At 35.6% G+C, this 19,913-nt stretch overlaps 3 protein-coding genes across 5 annotated transcripts; all 3 read right to left on the reverse strand.

The window, feature by feature from the left end:
* Positions 1–5,470: 5,470 nt before the first annotated feature.
* Positions 5,471–6,844, reverse strand: LOC100261343 (transcription repressor OFP11). Its single transcript, XM_059736638.1, has 2 exons — positions 6,640–6,844; positions 5,471–6,535 (listed from the first exon to the last, which is right to left on the reverse strand). Exons 1-2 carry the CDS (start codon positions 6,742–6,744, stop codon positions 5,885–5,887), a joined length of 756 nt encoding a protein of 251 aa, XP_059592621.1. The 5' UTR covers positions 6,745–6,844; the 3' UTR covers positions 5,471–5,884.
* A 4,230-nt stretch (positions 6,845–11,074) lies between these two features.
* LOC100266502 (late embryogenesis abundant protein D-34) lies at positions 11,075–12,571 on the reverse strand. Its single transcript, XM_002282554.5, has 3 exons — positions 11,963–12,571; positions 11,590–11,880; positions 11,075–11,498 (listed from the first exon to the last, which is right to left on the reverse strand). The coding sequence occupies exons 1-3, from the start codon at positions 12,284–12,286 to the stop codon at positions 11,337–11,339; spliced, it is 777 nt and encodes a 258-aa protein (XP_002282590.1). The 5' UTR covers positions 12,287–12,571; the 3' UTR covers positions 11,075–11,336.
* Positions 12,572–13,145: 574 nt separating this feature from the next.
* Positions 13,146–15,628, reverse strand: LOC100256251 (uncharacterized). Of its 3 annotated transcripts, none has more exons than XM_059736861.1 (4): positions 15,204–15,628; positions 14,873–15,100; positions 13,529–13,611; positions 13,146–13,421 (listed from the first exon to the last, which is right to left on the reverse strand). In XM_059736861.1, coding segments are annotated over exons 1-4 (396 nt in total). In that variant the 5' UTR covers positions 15,288–15,628; the 3' UTR covers positions 13,146–13,420. The 3 variants fall into 3 exon arrangements, with proteins under 3 accessions (XP_059592844.1, XP_019075269.1, XP_019075270.1); XM_019219724.2 differs by having other exon boundaries at positions 13,558–13,611; positions 15,204–15,619; XM_019219725.2 differs by lacking the exon at positions 13,529–13,611 and having other exon boundaries at positions 15,204–15,619.
* Positions 15,629–19,913: the final 4,285 nt, after the last annotated feature.

Below are 19,913 nucleotides of genomic sequence, written 5' to 3' on the forward strand. Positions count from 1 at the left end.
TGTTATAGAATATTAGATGTAGAGTGAATAAGATAGAGCCATAGGATAAGAATAAGATCACTGGGTCCAAGAGATCAGTTTTGAGTTGATTGAGATGAACTGGGTCCATCTACTGACAATGCCTACAGTGGGGGCATTTATGTGTATACATACTACTCCAATTATCTATTAGGTGAATGAAAATGACAATGGACCTTTTTGCTTACTTGCTAGGTGCATATGCGGTTTTGGCGGGCTTTTCTAACTTTTGCTGCAATTTTTTAAAATAATTATTAAAAAGTGGGAGTTGAAAAAATATAGGTAGATTTACGCCAGCTTTTAGTTTTTAGTAGAAGGTGTTTTTAAGAGAAACCTTTCATAATTTTTAAAATTATGATAAATATTTAAAAGAAATAAATTTAAACTAAATGTGTCTCTTCAAGAGATATCTTTTACAATTCTAAAAAATTAGATTTATACTAAAGGTGTCTTTTAAACCTTCCACAATTTTAAAAAAATTGGGTTTATAATAAGAGTATCTCTTCAAGATACACTTTCCACAATTTTCATACAAATAGTAGAAAATTTCTAATTTATACTGACACCTTCCACAATTCCCAAGAAAATGGAATTATATTCGGACACCTTTTATAATTTAAAAAAAAATTGGGTTTATACTAAAAGTGTCTCTTCAAGAGACACATTTCCACAATTTTCATACATAATGGAAAATTTCGAATTTTGAATAGACACCTAATTCCCAAAAAATGGAATTATACTAAAGGTGTCTCTTTTAAAGAGACACCTTCCATCATTTTTAAAAAATTTTGATTTATACTAAAAGTGTCTTTTGAAGAGACACTTTTCACAATTTCCATACACGGTGGAAAATTTCGAATTTTGACCTTCCACAATTCCCAAAAAAGGGAATTATACTAAATGTGTCTCTTTAAGAGACACCTTTCATAATTTTTAAAAAATTGAGTTTATATTGAAAGTGTCTATTCAAGAGACACTTTTCACAATTTTCATACACACTGAAAAATTTTGAATTTATGCTGAAGGTGTCTCTTGAAGAGACACGTTCCACAAAAGAAAAAAAAAAATCTATCTCTTAATTAGTATTACTTGCTATACAACCATTATAATCAATATTTTGACATTCAATCCAAACCCAATGAAAACAAGTAAACCAGATGTCAATTAAGTCAGTACATTTTCAAAACAGTAAGAATACTAAATAGATAGAATACTATATAACTTACATTAATAAAAAGTTAGTTAATCTAAAATATAACAAGTATAAATATACATCTTGAGTATTTATCTAAAATAATGATATGCAAAATACTAACAGTATCCAAAATACAAGTCATATATAGTAACATCCTCAATGTGTACCGCACGAAGAGCCTTCCTTTTCCGTTGTGGATGTATATGATATGCATGCTCCACTATTGGATCTATGGGGCTAACATGTAACCCTCCATGAGCTTCACGACCACGTCTCCTACCACGTCCTCGACCACGATCATTCTTTTGTCCTTGTTGATCATCATTTGCTATATGAACTAACTCATCAACCAATATAGCCTCTATCGATGGTGGTGATGATGCAACAAGTGGTACTACAGGTGAGGTGGATGGCACCTCCATAGGTATAATAGAAGTCTCCTCAACAAGTGGCGAGCTAATGTTAGTTGATGGTGCATCTCTAAGAACAGATGTATGCCTAGTCCATCTCATATGAGCCCCTCCCCCTCTAGTCCGTTTACCTCCTGATCGAGTAATGGATGATATCGATTGCTGATGAGATGGTGGACTACTTCTCGTATGAGCCCCTCCCCCTCTAGTCCGTATACCTCCTGATCGAGTAATGGATGATATCGATTGCTGATGAGATGGTGGACTACCTCTCGTATGAACCCTTCCCCCTCTATTCCGTACACTTCCTGATCGAGTAATGGATGATATCGGCTGCTGATGAGGTGGTGGACTAATGTTAGTCGATGGTCGCACTCAGGTAACAATTGGTGTATGCCTAATCTCCCACGTACGAGGCCCTCGTCGTGTAGGTCGTACATCTTCTGATCGAGGTTGGAGCTGTGTAGTAGCGTCTAAACGATCCATCTCATGTAAATATCATATATCTGGTGTATGTTGATAGTCTATAAGTCAAATAAGAGTTAAATTAAATTCTTATAAAAATAAAATAAACTTTAATAAAAAGATAAAACATGAAAATTACCAATAGCTCGTGGAAGAACCCAGTTCGAGTAAGAATCCCATTTTGCCCCATGAAATTGAATTTGCCACCACTAGTAGCATTTCCTTCACTACATTGGCAACAAGCTTCACCTAGTGAAGAATCCCATTTTACCCTCATTGAATCTGCCACTCTCAATCCTCATAGGTACTAATCTAATAATGTTATTATTATTATTTTTTTTTGCAACACCCGTTTGATTCACATGAAAATCCATCCCCCATTTGATTTCCGGGAAAATTCATTATCGTTTGATTTCTAGAAAATCCATGCAAAACCCCAATGAAAACCAAAAACATGCTTTTTCTGGATCTGTTTTAAGGGTCTCTTTGCTTTTGTGCCATTGGATTTAAATTTCACGAACCTTAAATCCACGATTTTTGAGCCAGGCTGAAAAACACAACCTTTTCCCTGCAAATCATGATCAAATCACTAAATACCATCTTATGTTTTGGACAGATTTTGTATCCTGTGCGTGGGCTGGACTAGTAGGAAATATCGGGAAATTTCCTTCAATTGATTATCAGTGATGAATATTGTGGCAAAGTCGGCCGATAAAAAAGTGAAAACAAAATTTTCAACTTTCCCACACTTTCTTGGCAACCAAACAGAATCACAACAAGTCAAACCACAAAAAAATGAAAACTTTCTCCATAATTTTTAGTCTACTCGGTTTCATTGTAAAAAAAATAAAAATGAAAACTTTATTTTTTTTCAAATTTCCCACACTTTCTCGATGACCAAACATAACCACACCACTAAATATAATCACAAAACTTACAGAAAATACCGGGGGCAATGGTTTCTCAGGCCTGCACTTTACTTCCTTCCTATTGGTGTTGAGGCAAGGATCTCCACTCCATGATTAGCGTGCGGGAAAATGGGTTTTCGGGCAGATGACAAAATGAGTTTTGAGGCAAAGAAGAAAACAGGTTAGGGGGAAATGAGTTTCCACTTCTTTTCAAATATAAAATGCTATTTTTTTCTACTCTCATCCTATGTGTTAAAAAGCATCGTAGAATTGGAATTATTTTCCAATCTACAACATTTTACAAATTACTTTCCCCAACAACCATACATTCATCAAAAATCCTGGTTTTGGCTTCACAAATTTTAGTTCATCTCTCTAGTCTATAGAATATAGATGGCCTTTTTTCCTTTTGCCTTGAAGTCAATAGAAGCTAATGTAGATAGATGGTGGCCACTGTATTTCAATTTAGAGCCTGAGGTCAGGAAGGACATTTACAAATTGAGAGTCTAATACTCATAATTATTTTTTAAAACGATTTTCTGTTAAATATGTCTTACAATAAAAAAAAAACATAAAATAGATTTTATGTTTTTAAAAATTATTTTCAAAAAATATGTTTTAGCTGCTTTTACTTTTTTTTTTATATGGTTATTTAAAAAAATTATTATATAAATATAGAGAGCAATTTAAAAATAAAGTATTACATATAAAAATTGTTTTAAAATATATTTAAAAATATAAAAAATAAGTTTAAAATATTTTAAAATTCTCAAAGAGATTTTTGTTCACAAAATATCAAAAAATAGTTTTTAAAAAACTGTTATTTTAAAAATCATTATCGAAAATATTTCCAAAATAAATATTAGAACTTGTTTGGTAATTACTTTGAAAACAATTTTTTTTTCTAAAACCAACAAAATAAAAGGAAGAAGGAACACATGTTTGACAACTGAAAAATAGAATATTTTTTGTAAAAACATTTTTTAATTATTTTTGTTTGTTTTCTAAAGATTGTTTTAAAAAATAATTATATAAATATTAAAAATGATTAAAAATAAAGTATTACATAAAAAAATGTATTTTAAAAATATATTTGAAAACAAAAAAATAACAAAGTTAGAAATATTTTATGTTTCGTAATAAACATTTGTTATATAAAACATTAAAAAAAAATAGTTTTTGAAACTGATTTCAAAATCTACTTTTCAAAACTCTTTTACAAAACAATTACCAAATAAGGCATAAACATCTCCGCCATCTCCGGTATCACTTTCTTTTTCTTTTTCGCCTCTCTCTAAAATTCAAGAAGCTGCCAAACCCGAGTCAATGTCAGTAAGAAATCAACAAACTCGTTTCTCTTGTATTTAATCACTCAAGAGACCCACTTCCATATTCTGTCTTGTGGCACTAATTTCAAAACTATAGCTCAAATGAATTTCAGTACAAAAATTGCATGCATGCCTCCATATCTGTGATCGATAAAGGTGGTCCAAAACAGTGCCACCTCTATACATTAGCAAAAGAAAACAACAAAAATGTGTTTAAGATTCCCTAATCTCCTTGTCATCTTTGGGCCTACCTGCATGTTCATAACCCTATGTAGTATGTACTCCAATTTATGTATTTGGCCTCACCTTGACCCAGAATGTTACAATTCATTTTTTTAATTCCTATCAAAGCACACTGCATTCACTAGGGAATGTGACTAGCTAATAGCCAAATATATAGTAAAAAAATAATAGTGTGTAGATGAACATGGGAGTGATGATCTTGTGATAGTTAAGAGAAATCATAGAGGAGTGTTTGATCAAAAAACAATCTAATTTTTGGATCTCTTGGAACAGTCATGTACAGTGATAAAATGATTCATACATAATTTGTGGGAAGCCCGAGCAAAATTCTAGGCAAGACTCGGTCTGAAATATTGATTATGGAGGGATTGTTAGCCGACCAAAATCTAAAGAATGGAGACACCAAAGACAAAAGGGGCCTAGCTGTTGTCCTTACCTAAACCAACTAGCCTCGTCAAATTTGCTACTCGAGCATAAAATATAGAAACCACCTCATGCACTCTTCAGTGTAGTTGTTGATATGTCTCTTCGGATACCCTTTCTTTGTCTCCTCTTTTGTCATATAAAAATTCATAAAAATGATTAAATTATGAAAAAAGCAAAGCATGCACCCTCTCTTTCAACTTCTTAATACCATCCAAAGCTTGTCCTCTTCCTTACCCATTAATAAGTGTTTTCCCAAACGCATACCGGGTCTGACACTTCAAATGTTGGAAGCAGATAAAAATCAAATCAAAGTTTTCAGCATAGGAAAACCCCAGTAATACAAAAGTATAAATTTTTCTTGTATCATGTGCCAACTGGCCAAAAGAAATTAATAGAAACTGATGAGAGGTAGTTCCTATATCATAGCTCATCAAATCATGGTGTGGCAGATTTTCTTTATTAGTTTTATAAAGAAGAGAAATTGCATACCAATGACTTTATTGAAAAGGGTAAATTTCAAAGATGGAAAGATTTTTCAAACAAAGGTGTGGACAAACTTATTTTGTCATGCCGAATAGTTTTGACAATGAGCGAAACCAGATTTAGCAATAGAAGCACAATTATTTAACTGGGGACTGCTAGTACTGCTACTGCTGCATGGCGTAGTACAAGAGAGAAAGCACAGCTTTTGAAGAGAAACAAAGCTAGAAAAATGACATGCATCGAGACACACTAACATCCCACGCTTCCTTAGTTTTCTCATTTCAAGGCATTTTTGCTTTGTCTTCATGGAAGAAACATCCTTCACAACAAAGACAAACCCTATTTACTGGTCTCTTGGAAATTCACCTCCTTCCAAAATAGCTTCCTAAATATAATAATAATAAAAACTTAAGCGAACCACTGGGAAGCACCGTGTCTTTGCGGGCCGGCTGAGCCCCGGCGGCCATCTGAGGCGGTTGAGGACATGAGGCAAACGATAAGGTCGGCGAAAGCGCGGATGATGAACTTGTGGGTGTGTTTGGGGTTGAGTGTGAGATAGCAGAGGAGCAGCTCATGCAAGTAGTCCCAATCAGCCGCCACGTCCCTCAACTCTCTCGCTTCCGCCATCTCCTGCATTGATCGCCGGAAATCCTCGTACGGGTTGGGTGAGTAAGTATGAACCGCGACACCTCCGTTGACAATTGAGTCAGACTCCGGCGGGGACTCCGAGGCCTCGAAAATGGAGTTCGAGCGGCCAGGGGATGAGAAGAAGAAGCGTTGGGAGGCAAAGACGGTGGCGAAATCAGGAGGTGATTCTGAGTCAACAGAATCCTCGGAGGTGGATAAAAAGTCGTCGGTCGTGCGGGTGAGCGATTTGGAGGTGGAATCAGAAGTGAGGTCGTAGAGGGAGTTGAAGTTCTTGATGAGGACTGACGAGGTAGAAGAAATGGATGATGACGATGACGATGATGGATGACGATTGTGGTCATGTTTGGAAGGCGGAGAGGATGGTAGAGTCGTGGGAAAGCATTTCAATTTTGAGAGACAGAGGTTGAAATTCTTCCAGATGATGCTGGACATTTTCTCTTGTTACCCACTTAATAAGCTCAGAGATGGACGAGAGACGACTCAGATATATATCACTGTCCGATAGAAGGTATCACAGTACGAGTAGAGAAAGATCTATAGATAAAGGCCAAACAGAAAGAGGGCTTCTTTTCGATACCTAAGGCCACTAGTGATGAGTGGAAGTTCTCATTTCTGTGCATGTTACCCTTGCCTTTACCTATCTCATTATATATATGCAGACTACGCACTCCTCATGTGATTGGAAAGGTAGGTGTTGAATGCAACTCTATAGCTTCTAAGGAGGAAATGGAGGACCAGAAGAGTGACCTTATCGTTTTTCTGTGTATTTTGGATTTAAATATATGTATACAGTATACAAGACAAAATGTAATGTAGTGAGGAGGTGGGCATCCGCCCGTTTCAAGGAGCTAACTACAAGGAGTGACAGCAGCCAACGCAAAAGGCTTCAAACCCCATTTCCATACACATTTTTCTTTAAGTTCTTAGATGATCCGTTTCCACTTGTTTTTTTTTTCTTCTTCTTCTTTGCGGATTTTGTGTGATTCACCAACCCATTTATTGCATACTACCAAATTCTGTAACTTTCCCTCTTACCAAAAAGACGTGAATACTGACAAGAATATGAGGGATCAGACTTCTGTCCCACTTCTTTTATGGAGCCTGATGTGTGACATTGTATTGCAATTTTATCTGCCCATCTTCAAAATGTAGGGAATAATTTGAAGAAGTTTTTAGTGGCATAATCAATTGAAGCATTGATTTCACTGTAATTATTGAAATAATCTTTGTAATATTCCATATCGGATGGATGGGGAATAAGTTCTTGGTTTTGGACTTTTATTTACTTTATATATGCAATTTAAAGTCATAAGAGTTTTTGAGCTTAAGAGGGATAATATGTGTAAGGTTGAGAACTTTCGTTATAAATGGTATTAGAATTGATTTTCGACTTTGACCCTAATACAAGGGTTTATTTGGCATCATAAGGGATATGCCTATTCAACTCAACAATCTCACGGGCATAATAAAAACGTTGTGTTTATATGATGGATAATTGTGACATCTCACATCAGACTAGATAAAGGGAAATTTTTTTGGCTATGAGTCCCTTTTAGCCTTATAGACACATTAAAAATCCGTGATGATCATTTCAGAGCGCAGAACAAATAATATCTATATGATTAGAAATGTTTCCTTATAATCCAACTTAATTTTCTAAATGAGATTTGGATTGGGTCTCTGCAGTACTTGTTGCCGGGTGTCATTTGCCATATCAGATTTTGTTACCAAGGTATTGGGTTCCTCTGAATCAAGTGGTTCAGAATTGCATGAAGTCTGAAGTTTTTTTAAAAGATACCCAGTTTAGCCAGGGTTAAAAATCAGAGATTCGCCTGAAAACTTGACTTGAGCGGACTTAACATGCATGGTGTCAGTGCTCCAAGAAGCTGACTATCTTTCTTGTCTTGGTTTACAATGCCTATATCAGCACAATGCATAGCACAGCCAGTGGCCACCATTATTTACCAAAATTGAAGCAGCTAGTAACCGGGACCCAATGTACTCTCCAACTCGCACAGACGCTCCCGGCACCTCTTTTGTCGTCTTAATCGCTAGTGTTTGGCTGCATCAACCCAATTCTGCTGTACAAGCTCAAGTTGGAGGAGATCCTTTACTCTCAACCCAATTTATTCAACTTAAGGCCCCACAAAAAGTTGCACAAATAAGATCAAATGCCCTCAAAAGTGTTCGCATTCCAAAATATTGTATGAAGTTCTTGTAAAGTAACTCCCTCCCTGGAGAGCAACGAGCATCTTTGATCTTTATACGTATAGAAAGACAAAGACCATGGCAGCGAGAGACTGACTGAACAAAACTGGCTGCTTTTGTAGGGTTTTGGGGCAGATGAAGTTTCATGCATGATTGTCCTTTGGAAGTAAAGTGGCTCACGAGGGCACGTCCTTCCTGGTCCAAGATACTAATAAGCTTTACTGAGGTGACCCTGTGACTTCCATTTATTTCAAAAAAAATAAAAGGGCCGGCCACTGGTCCCTCTCTTTCTCAACTGCCTTGTTTTTACACACTACGGAAATATAGCCATGATGGGATCTCTAGTGGGGCTGCGCTCATGCTTTTACTCATAATTCTGATGGTCCATTGGTCCCCCATTCTGCAATCTGTTGCTGAGCTCCCCCATAGTGTCCTCTTATGGAACTTCATCTCAGGTCATGTATAATAAAAAAACCTAGTTAACAAGGCTGATCCCCAAAGCTTCATATATATGTCCCCCATTGGACAAGGCTCTGCACGTTCAGAAGTAAATTATTATCAAGGTCTTATGACCCGTAAGAAGGCCCATTGTCTTGCTTAAATGACTGGATGGAGATTTAATGATTCTCATGTATTATGGAGTCTGAATAAGTTTTATTACACCGTACAGGGGACTTCAAATAAATCTTTTAGTGTGTGAAGACAAAAAAAGTATGCAATCACAATTAAAAGGAGGAAAACTTTCACCATTATAACCTTTTTTTTTTTTGTTTGATTAGTGGATATTAATTGTCGAACCATATTAAAATCTCGTCTTTCCCTTATTTCTTCTCGTGTGTGACCATGTTAACGCTAACATCTGAAAAGCCAAATATGGAGGCAGCCTCAAGTTCTTAACATAGTAAATATATGTCACACCCCAACATTTTAATTCTTAACTTGCAGTTTGTAGAAAAAAACTATTATTCTATATTTGAAATTCCAGAATGAGAAGAAGACGAAGAAGGTTTTAAAATGCCAATTTTTGAAGAAGTCCAACCAGGTTTTCATTAAAACAACTTTCTCATTTCAAAGACAGACATGCATGTTAAGATTTCTTCAAAACTTAAGTAGGATTTGGGGTAAGATAAATACCTCCACAGCTTTTCCTAAATAAAAGGTGTACAGGTTTGAAAGTTCAAGTTCCCCGTAAAAGATCAGTTTTGGATTTCCTCATAATCCTCAGTTCTATTTTGAAAATATACTTAGTTTTAATTGGTCCAAAGAATCTATTCATGGAGATTTAAACAAACACAAGGGATATTTCTATTCATTTTCAGAATTTACACATACCACATCATAAGAAATCTGTATTACAACTTTACAAGTTTACATAGTACTGGAAAGTACTTCCTTCTATCTTCATTCTTTCTACAACTAATACAAGGAAGCTTTACAATGTAGCCTGAACATATCAAGTACATATATAGTTGAGCACATATCCAGCACCACTCTTCAAGCCTTCAAGTCAAGCATCAACACAATGAACCCTTTTAACTCCACCCAGAAATGTTTTAAAAGGGTAAGCTTCCATAGCTCAGTAGGGAAGATTTACCAGTTCAAATATAAACCATTTATAGGTTACTCACAAGGTTCATTATTAGCAACATACCCATTCAGTTCATTATAAACAATTAACAGTATGAGTAGAGGAAGATAAGCAATTCAACCAAACAGTGCTTTCTCATTCCCACCAAACACGATCAGTAATTACAAATACATTCTACACTACGAGGCACCCTGGTACTTGCTCATCTTAAATTTTATAATTACTAAGAAATTTTTCCTTATCTTCAGGTTCTTCCCGCAGCATGTATGTTTGTAACCCCACAAAGGCTTGAAGCCCTTTTCATCAATAAAAAGTACAAAGTCGGACGTGTACCTCTTCGGGCCTTACAAGCCCACAAAAGCACACAGTCTTTTTCATCATTAAAAAATACTAGGTCGTGTGGCTCATGTTCGGGGTCGTACATAGATGAAGCCATGAAACCCACAAGGACAATAAACTTTTAAACAAGTAAAGGAAAAGGTTGTTTGCCCCAAATGTAGACGTTGGAGGACCAAACAAAACAATGACTAAATTCAAAAGGAAATTGAAGCGAGTACGATGAAGTGTCCTACAAAAATGTCAAAAATTGTTAAGCATCCATCGACAAAATAAGGCCTATTGTTTCACTTCAAGCTGAAAGTACACACAAAAATATCTCAGCAATAAAAATAATTCCGCCTCCATGCAGGGGAAAATTGATAAAAATAAGTGATTGAAAAATAAAACTGCTATCCCAGGTCTTAGGAAAAAGGGACAAGTGACCGGCCAAATATGGAGGCCCAACTTTTTATTAACACGAGAAGGATGTAAATGGCAACCGTCTACTCAAGAACACGAAATGAATCTGATCAACATGGGCCAAATTAAGACTAAATAAATATCACTGAAAGAATAATAGAGGAAGGAGAAAAATTAACAGCATGGACATCACACATGGTTTTTCTTTTTTCTTTTTTTCTTCTGAGTTAAGCGATGGGATTCCTTTATATGATCTCCTGATTTCGTCCATAGAAGGATGTGTGGGCAGACCAGCAATTTTAAAAGCCAGTTAACTCAGCCATGATATGAAGTCAGCCGGGTGCAAGATTTTAATGAATTAACATTTTATTAATAAAATGAAAGAAAAAAATGGAAAGATTTTCGAAGTCAACTAGTTCTGTAAGAAAAGGGGGAAAAGAGTAGGGGACTCTCAAATTGATAACTCATAGTTGAACAGACCACATGCTGCAATGCAGCCAAAATATGTCAAATGACAGTGGACAGACACTATGAAAACACAGGTAAAATTTCGCTCTCATTCTGATGCTCACACACTGAAACACTCAGAACACTAACAACAGAGTTAATAAACATAACCATATTCCACGCAAAAGCTTGGCTGCCTCTTCACCTCATGTCTCTGCTTGATTGGGTTTATTACACCACACTTTCATTCAGGCGTGCAGCTGCAGCTACAGATGATGCCACTCCACCTGGATGCGTGGCCAAATTCGGGTTGTTCCGCATCTCCGCACTCATCACTCCTTCGGCATCCTGGCGCGTTACAGCTTTATCCGCCGGCAGTCTCGCCGTCGCATTCTGCCACGAAATATCACGCCTCCATATCAAAACAATTATACGACATGACTTCCCACCAATCAATTGAATTGATATATTTTAGGGAACTCACCGATAAAACATCAGTAAGCTTAATCTTGTCCTCGTCTCGAGTCAGGCCGGTGTTCATAGATGCTGCGGACTGAGCTGCAGCGGCAACCCCAGTTGGGCTTATGATAGTACTGCCGGTTGCTCTCACCTCTGCTGCTTGGATTGCCGCCGAATCACTTTGGTCCACTGGCTTATTACCGGCAGTTTGTGCAGTTGCTTCCAGTGCTTCACCTATAGTTATCGCAGCCTGTCTCGCCGTTACCGTCGGGTTCATCTGCGACACAGGCGTCGGTTCAACATACTGTCCAAGAACCTAGCAAAAACAAAGAAAGAAGTTCAACAAACATAACGCTTATGTAGTAGTTGTGTATGAAAATGGGACAATAAAGAGAAACCTGTCCTGCAACCGATTCGGTGATGATACGTCGACCGGGGACATCAGTCTCAGTAACGGTGACCCCTTCATCTCCGGCTGCATTAGTGATATCGGTATGACCGACAAGACCAGCTCTCTCGTTGCGGGTGGCGGCAGATTGCATGGTGGCGGCTGGGCCACCCTTCTGGGTCTGTCCAAGCACCGCAGTCTCAGCGGACTGCATCAGAGCAGCATCTTGAGGTGCAACTGGTTTATCTGCTAGGCTTCCCGCCACTGGAAAAACGTCCCCGTACTTTATTGGCTCTTGGTCGGACTGAGGTCGTCGTGGCTGTTCCTGACTCATCTTCTTCTTACGCTAAGAATGTTCGGTTTGAGTTTGGGGAATTGGATGTATGGAGAGAGGCTATAAAAGAGCGGGCAGGGTAAGTAAGGCGGTGCCACGTTGCAGTATGCAGACACGTTTCAAGAAAAGGAGAAAGTCAGTTGTCGACGTGGGTGTAGGTGTCAAGTGGAGAGGGATTGGGCGAAACATCAATAAGCTTGGGCCTTGCATCCCACACGTTGCAACTTGTTTGATTGGTTTCACCGCCTCTGAGTTTTAGCGCTGATGATAATGATAAATTATAATTTTGAGTTTATTTTTACTTTAATTTAATTTTGATTATCTTAATAAAAGTAAATAAAATAAAATAAAATGCCATTAAAATGTAGATTCACCCTTTTTTTTAACAATTTTTTTATTGGATTTTAAATTGAAGATTAGTGAAGGTCACATAAAATATTCATAGTTTTTTTTTTGAAAAAATTATTTTTCAAAAAAAAAAAAAACAAAAAGCTGCTGTTTCAACCGTAATAAAATAATTTTTACATATATTTTTATAGTAAAAGATTTTTTAATCTTTAATAAGTAGCATAGAAACAAAATTAACAGTTCAGATTGTTACAACTAGAAATAGGGTATAAACATACGGATCCGACAATAAAGGGTGAATTAGACATCAAAAGTTAGTTCTCCAGTAGGCTGCCATCGACTAGCAACGCTACTACCTTTCTTTCAACAAATAGTTGTACGTACAATTTAATCTTGAGGCCCCAATTATCTGGGGTCTTAATTTAAGTAATTTGGGCCTGGAATATGAGGTGAAATTTTTCCAAAAACCAATTGCAGCAATAGCATAACTTTAGCAATCAAAGACAAAAGATGACACGTCACTGTTCCCATCTCATTGCTCATTGCACATGTTCTGCTCGGCACAAAGAAGATGAAGATAGAAAATTATCCAACAATATTTAAAAGCACACAGACATTACAGCTTAATAAATTGTAGATGGGCATCTTGATCACAAGTTACCATCTTTTGATATTTATTTACCTTCTACTCTAATTCATAGGGACATACATTTATATGCAATCATACGAAAAACCAGCCCTTCTTACTGCATTGCAGGTTCCCAGTTTCCCACCTCCAATCCATTACCTGCAGATTACAGTAAGTTTTCAATGATTTATGTGAATGCCACATATATATATATATACTATTGGGGAGGATGCGCTCAACATAGGAAAAAAAAACAAAATTTCTACTAGTAAAAAGGATAGTCATAAAAGGTTACTTGCTTGGTTTTCCCATCAGGCTGGGTATTCTCAAAAATCTCTATTCCCTTTTCCTGCATGCATGACCACATTCATTTCAGCCACTTCTTGTGGAAGAAGGAAACACAAGTTACGTACTGACATCCATTAACAGTAACAAACTAAATGCAGTGGTTTCTGAAAATTCCAGCCATTCCTACACCTTCCATCAAATGCCCACCAGTGCAGAGACAATCAAGGACAAACAAGTTCCCAAACCACAAAAACACCTCAAAATTGGCACTCTGTTTTTTTTTTTTTTCCATAGGCAATGAAAATATACTAAAAATGCCAAACAGAACCAAGTACAGAGGTAGTATACAAAATGAGCCAATAGGCAAAGCAAAAAAATGCCAGGGACTCCAAGAAACACAGCCCCCTCACAGAGACCCAAACCAATTGATAAAATCTATCATAAGTGTAACATTTTGGTTGGGGGAACCCGTTTATTCCATACCCATATCAAAACATTGATGCTATAGTCATCAATGTAAAATTTAAAATGAAATGATTTCCTAACACCTTAAAACAGAGTATTATTGTCTTCCTCTCATATGCACCTCCTATACCACTATGCAACTACACCTTTGGCAGTCACTTTCAAACCATTCATTACACAACTTCCCACTCCTATATCACAGTCCCTAGTTCAAGCTATTGTAAAGTGGCAGAAACCAGAACTAGTCTCCATATTTTTAGTTATATGTCCACTTTAACAAAAGTTCCACAACATAAATGATGCTTGATCTTCCTTGCAATAAGCCGGAAATTTTGATCAAATTCTAATACTACCTTAGCCATAAAAGGTACAAAATGGCAAATAGTTTGAAGAAGAATCCACCCTACACGTCTCCCATAGTTGCAGAATGCATTCACATAGCATCACCGATACAGTTATTGGTAATTCACATTACTGTGATCCTTAGGGATCCGTTAGGATCATGGAATGTAGGAAGACAGGAAACGGAAGGAAAGGGAAAATGAAGAAAATTTAGAAAATAAGTTTACACCTATGATCTTTTGGAAAATGCTATTAGCCAATCATACCGATTTGGTACTGCATCAGACATGTGATCTGGACTCAGTTCGCTCTTTTTTTCTGGAATTTTCTATGATAAATCAAACTAATTTAATCTTCTTTCCATTTTTTTTTCCCTTTATCCGTGCTTTCCAAACTGCAGACGGAGGCTAAACTTAATCGTTGATAAAGATTCACCAATAACAGTATAATCATTAAAAAAAATGAAAAAACAAAGGGAGAAATTAACGATCATCTGAAATTAATAAAAAGGTTACCTTTAGGGTTTGCACAAAGGATTCGTAATTGGAGATGGAGAAACAAATATGATGGCTTCTGGTTAGGTGCTTAGGGTCAACGACTGCTGATGAGGGGTTCCATGGGGTTTCTGGAAGCTTGGATTCAGGGTCCTTCTGTATGAGATGGAGAGTGAAAACTGGGGGAAGCCTCAGCCACACCACCTCTATCCCCAAATTAGGGCTTTCTACCCGCTCAAACCCTAGGATCTGCGCAAAACATAGAGTGTTAGAAGGTGAAGTAGTTTCTGTTTCTTTCTGGAGAAAAAAGAAACACACAGGGGGAAAAACGAGAGGCGAAGTTAGAATGAACCTCTTGGTAGAATTTGGCCAGACGCTTGACGTCGGCTGACCCTCTGGCAATGTGATGGATGCACACTCCTTGGGCTGCCGCCATTTTCACCACTCCCACTCTTTCCGCTCAATGTTATGTATGGGTGTGATCAGGCCGATGGCAGTGTATATATTGGGAATTTGGGACAACGACGACGTCGTTTCTTAGATTACCACTTCCTCCAACTTGCCTTCTCAGCCAGCAATGCCTCTGTTTTGTCTCATCCCAAAATAGCAGAGCTTGCACTCACATGAGTAAAGAATATCTCCGGTCGGCTTGTCAATTTTCGTAAATTTGCTATTCCCGTTCCTGAGAATATAAGTTCCCCATGATTACGGCTTGTTTGGTAACATTTTCTAAAACGGTTGAAAGAAAGGTTTTGATAATGATTCTCAAAATCAGTTATAGAATATTTTTGGAATCAAAATTTATTTGAAACCTTGTAACCTTCCTAAACATTTAAAAAAAAAAAAAAAAACAAATAATACTTTATTTTTTATATACTTTTTATATTTGTTCAACTATATTTTAAAAAAATCGAAAATAATTCATAAAAACATATGTTTTCATGATGAATTCTTAAAAACTGTTTTTACATCGAAAATAAAAATTTGTCAAATGTGTTTTGAGTATCAAAAGCAATTCTTAAACACTTAAACAAGTTATGTTTCTTAAGAATTAGAAACTCTTTTTAAAACAGCCTTTAAACTCATTCTTGGTAGAATTAAGAATAAGATCTTTGCCAAATTTGAATTTATAAAATAATAAAGAGAAATTATGTTTGCGTCCAACTAAATCAAATAAGAATATCCACAATGAAATAATATAAACTCACCTTGAGAAATGTGGGTTTCGTACCCTGTTGTCGTTTGCGTCCATTGTCGTTTGCTTCCAAGACTCAGCCACCTAGATGGGAGCTTAAAGTCAAAAGAATAGTCCATTTAGACCCAATATGGTAAAAGGATGGTCCCAAACGGTTGAACACTAAGAGTGACGCCTAAGTTGCCTTCGGGCATTGATTGAACGACAAACAATACCCATGATTAATGTAGCCATTACGGGATAAAACGCCAGTAGTTAAGGTTGATTAAGGCAAGACAACCATTATAGACTATCAATCATTGCTACAATTAACATGCAACCAATCCGGTCAAATTCAGATTGTTGTTCAAGTTAGTGAAGTTAGTTCAATTAAGACACCATTAAACGTCTAAATGGACATTACATGTGAGTGAGAATAAATAGTTACTCATAACCACATGAAAGGTATGCTACATTCTTTCCAAAAAAACACATTTTTTTACTCAAGTCAATTCTCTGACTTAATCTTCAGAGAGGTGTGCTTGGATTCCTATCCAGACATTCCTTTATGCGGGACAAAACAAAGGTGGCCCTCTTGGATTCTATCCAGAAGGACTATCATTAGCCGAGCACCAACAAGAAATACACATTTATCTATCTCTTCATTGTTCGGTATAGTTAGGTCGAATATTTGTAAAATGTCTTGTCTTTTAGGTTGGACCCCATTTTTGTGTTTAATTTGTTAGCCTAAGAGTTCTCTTAATCACATTTTGATGATAACAAATAATGGTTAAGTTGTTAATTGGTTTGAATTATAAAGAATTTCTAGTGTTAGTTCGGAAATTCATCAAAAAACCTAATGAATGCAAGATCAAGGCAATTGAAAGACATTTAATAATAGGAAATATATGTAAGACGAATGCATGGGTGGACTTAGGATTTTCATATCTTTTCACGCATCTTTAAAAACTTGGTTTATGCATTAAAGTTACATTTCCATCTAAACCCGAGTTTTATCAAATGAACCTTAGACAAATCGTTTCAAAATTGATATATTAATTTACCTAAAAACCTTGTCTAAATGTTAGAAAAGAAAATAACAAAAAAATATAGGTTTTTGGGCCAAAATTGGTGAACTACTCAAGGCACTGGCCAATCGGCTCAACCAACTAAGGTATAGGTCGACCGGTTACACTTTCCTGGTCGAGGTCCGGTCGAAAGATGCAAAAATTCTATCTCTATTCCAATAGTCTTACATTCCCGATCGGAGGATATGTCTTCCCAGTCGAGGTCCGGTCAAGGCCTAACGGTCACCTGCCATGCATTTATTGCTTAACGGCTAGTCAATCGGTTGACCTCTAACTTGACTGGTCGAGGCTACTTTTGGCATTTTTGGCTCATAATGGTAGAAACTTATAAATTGAGAGCTTCACTTCATTTATAAGTAAGAGAACACCTATATTTATTTGTTTGCCTACTTGTTCTTGCCTTAAAAGCTCTCATTCTTTCCTGGGTGCATTAAATCTCCATTTGTATATTCATTAGTACACCATTGTGATTCATCTTAGCATTTAAGTTGTATTTGAGCCCTTGTTTAGGTTGAGAGATTTAAGCTTATTATTTGAGTATTAAAAGTTTTAAGTGAGGAAAGACTTAAAGGGATTGTATAAGAGTCCATTGGAGTTGAAATCTAAGTGTAAAAGTGTTGGAAGCTTAGTTGAAATTTCAAGTATAGTAGAACCCTCACTCAGTTAAGAGCTTGAGGAGAGTGAACATAGGCAAGAGGCGTCGAACCACTATAAAATTTGAGTTTGCTTTTTTTAACCTTATCTATTTAGTTTTATGCTTCCTTTGTTTGAATTTGTTGTGTTTGAAAAAGATTTTTTTAAAACTCAATTCACCCTTGCTCTTGGGTATTTTCTCTATTAAGATTAACCTTTATTTTCTCATAATCTTTCGTGTTTGGATCCATTTTTAATAAACCTGAATATTTACATAACATTTGTCTTTGTAGGTTCAAACACCAATAGGTTTTTTTTTTTTCTCATTTTTCACGCCACTTCTAAATTTTTTTTCTAAATTCTTTCGCACTTCAACTATTTTTCAATAATTTAAAACTTAAATAATGACCTAATAAATATATAAAAAAAAAAATTGTCACAAAAATTGTTCTAAAATGACTTTTGTTTTTTCTTTTGTATAAAATCATATTTTTCTATTTTTTTTTAATTAGAGAAATCAACTTCAAATTAAGCTACACTTTGTATTAAATTTATTAATGAATTTAATAATTTTTAAATCCATGTAAAATAAAAAGTATTAATAATTATTAATTTTCAATTATTATTATTATTATTATTATTTATAACAAAATAAATCAATTATACTTTTACAAGATGTCAATATCCATATTTTTTAATATTTATAAAAATATAATTTATTATTTTATTATAATATTAGTATTTATATTTTATTAAAAGCTATTTATTTTAAATTTATTTGTAATTAAAATTTTGTTTTTATTTTTAATAATATTTTAATTAAATTTAGTTCATATTATATAAATTGAATTTACAATTTTTAATAAAAATAAAATAAAATAATTATTTTTAAAACAAGTTATTCATACAAGTTTTTATCAAAATTCCTCCTCTTAAGGATTAATTGAAATCTCATTTCCATCAAAATTAATTTTCATTTCATTTCCATTATCAATTAAGTAATTCAAACATGGAATGGATGAGATGTCAATTCTAAATCTTCATTGCAACATGTTGAATTGTACAGTTGTTACAACCTAATTAATAAATCAATGTGTATATATTTAGTTAGGAAAATAATCCCTTAGATTTGTATTATCCCTTCAATACGGGATTATAGGTTTGACTTTTTTAAATTAGTTTTTTCCAAGTATATATATTGTTGTGTACTAATTATTTTGTTTGGGTTCTCGTTCTATATAGCCTTCATTGCTACATTGTGTCAGCCTTCATAGCCGCGCAGTGTCAATTTGATCGCAACCCTCATTGTTGCATTCTCTTCTTCAAACCCATTTCCAGGGTTATTTTTTTCTCTAGCCTTTCTCTTCCTTATGTTTCTGCCCTCTATTACTATGTCCACATTTGAAATCACACCTTCAAAAATCTCTGTTCACTCAGACGAGGTTAACTCAAATGAAATGACAGGAGATCTACAAAATGTTAGAGCCAATTACAAGCTAAATGAGAAAAATTATCTCAAGTGGTCTCAATTTATTAAAACATATCTAAAGGGCAAAGGGAGACTCAACCATATTCTCGAGACATGACCAAAAAAAGGAGACCCAACATTTGAAGAGTGGGATAAAGATGATTCCATGATCATGTCATGGTTGTGGGACTCAATGGATCCTGCAATTAGTGATACTTGTATGTTTTTTACTACAGAAAAGGAGATTTGGAACTCTATTTGTCGAACCTACTCAAAAGCTTATGATGCAGCCCAAGTATATGAAATTAAGTTGAAGACAAGTGCCACCAAATAGGGGAGTAGAATAGTGATAGAGTATGCCAATTCGTTGAAGAATTTGTGGCATGAATTTGATCACTATTAGGTATTTGAGATGAAGTGTTCAAAAGACACTGCTATCTTGAAGAACTCCATTGAGAAAGACCGAGTTTATGATTTCTTGGCTGGACTCAACCCTGAATTTGATCAAGTTAGGGTTCAGATACTTGGCAGGGAGGAGACACATTCACTGGAGGAGACAATCTCTCTAATTAGGGCAGAAGAAAGCCAAAGGGGTATAATGCTTGAACCTCAAACTTTAGAAGCTTCAGCCTTAGTGACTAAAAATTAACAAACCTAGACACAAGAAAAGGGAAAACAGACCTGTTAAAAGTCTCGGGG

The sequence above is a fragment of the Vitis vinifera genome, chromosome 5 (genome assembly GCF_030704535.1).
Source record: "Vitis vinifera cultivar Pinot Noir 40024 chromosome 5, ASM3070453v1".
Classification (NCBI taxonomy): domain Eukaryota; kingdom Viridiplantae; phylum Streptophyta; class Magnoliopsida; order Vitales; family Vitaceae; genus Vitis; species Vitis vinifera.

Excerpts from the sequence above, each read along its gene's own strand:
- LOC100261343 (XM_059736638.1), bottom strand. The coding sequence starts at position 6,744 with ATGCACAGAAATGAGAACTTCCACTCATCACTAGTGGCCTTAGGTATC. Across the intron at positions 6,536-6,639 it reads GATCTTTCTCTACTCGTACT|AATTTCAACCTCTGTCTCTC; the intron begins GTGATACCTTCT and ends ATCATCTGGAAG.
- LOC100266502 (XM_002282554.5), bottom strand. The coding sequence starts at position 12,286 with ATGAGTCAGGAACAGCCACGACGACCTCAGTCCGACCAAGAGCCAATA. Across the intron at positions 11,881-11,962 it reads CCGAATCGGTTGCAGGACAG|GTTCTTGGACAGTATGTTGA; the intron begins GTTTCTCTTTAT and ends TGTTTTTGCTAG. Across the intron at positions 11,499-11,589 it reads AGCTTACTGATGTTTTATCG|AATGCGACGGCGAGACTGCC; the intron begins GTGAGTTCCCTA and ends ATTTCGTGGCAG.
- LOC100256251 (XM_019219724.2), bottom strand. The coding sequence starts at position 15,287 with ATGGCGGCAGCCCAAGGAGTGTGCATCCATCACATTGCCAGAGGGTCA. Across the intron at positions 15,101-15,203 it reads TGGCCAAATTCTACCAAGAG|ATCCTAGGGTTTGAGCGGGT; the intron begins GTTCATTCTAAC and ends TGTTTTGCGCAG. Across the intron at positions 13,422-13,557 it reads CTGATGGGAAAACCAAGCAA|GTAATGGATTGGAGGTGGGA; the intron begins GTAACCTTTTAT and ends TGTAATCTGCAG.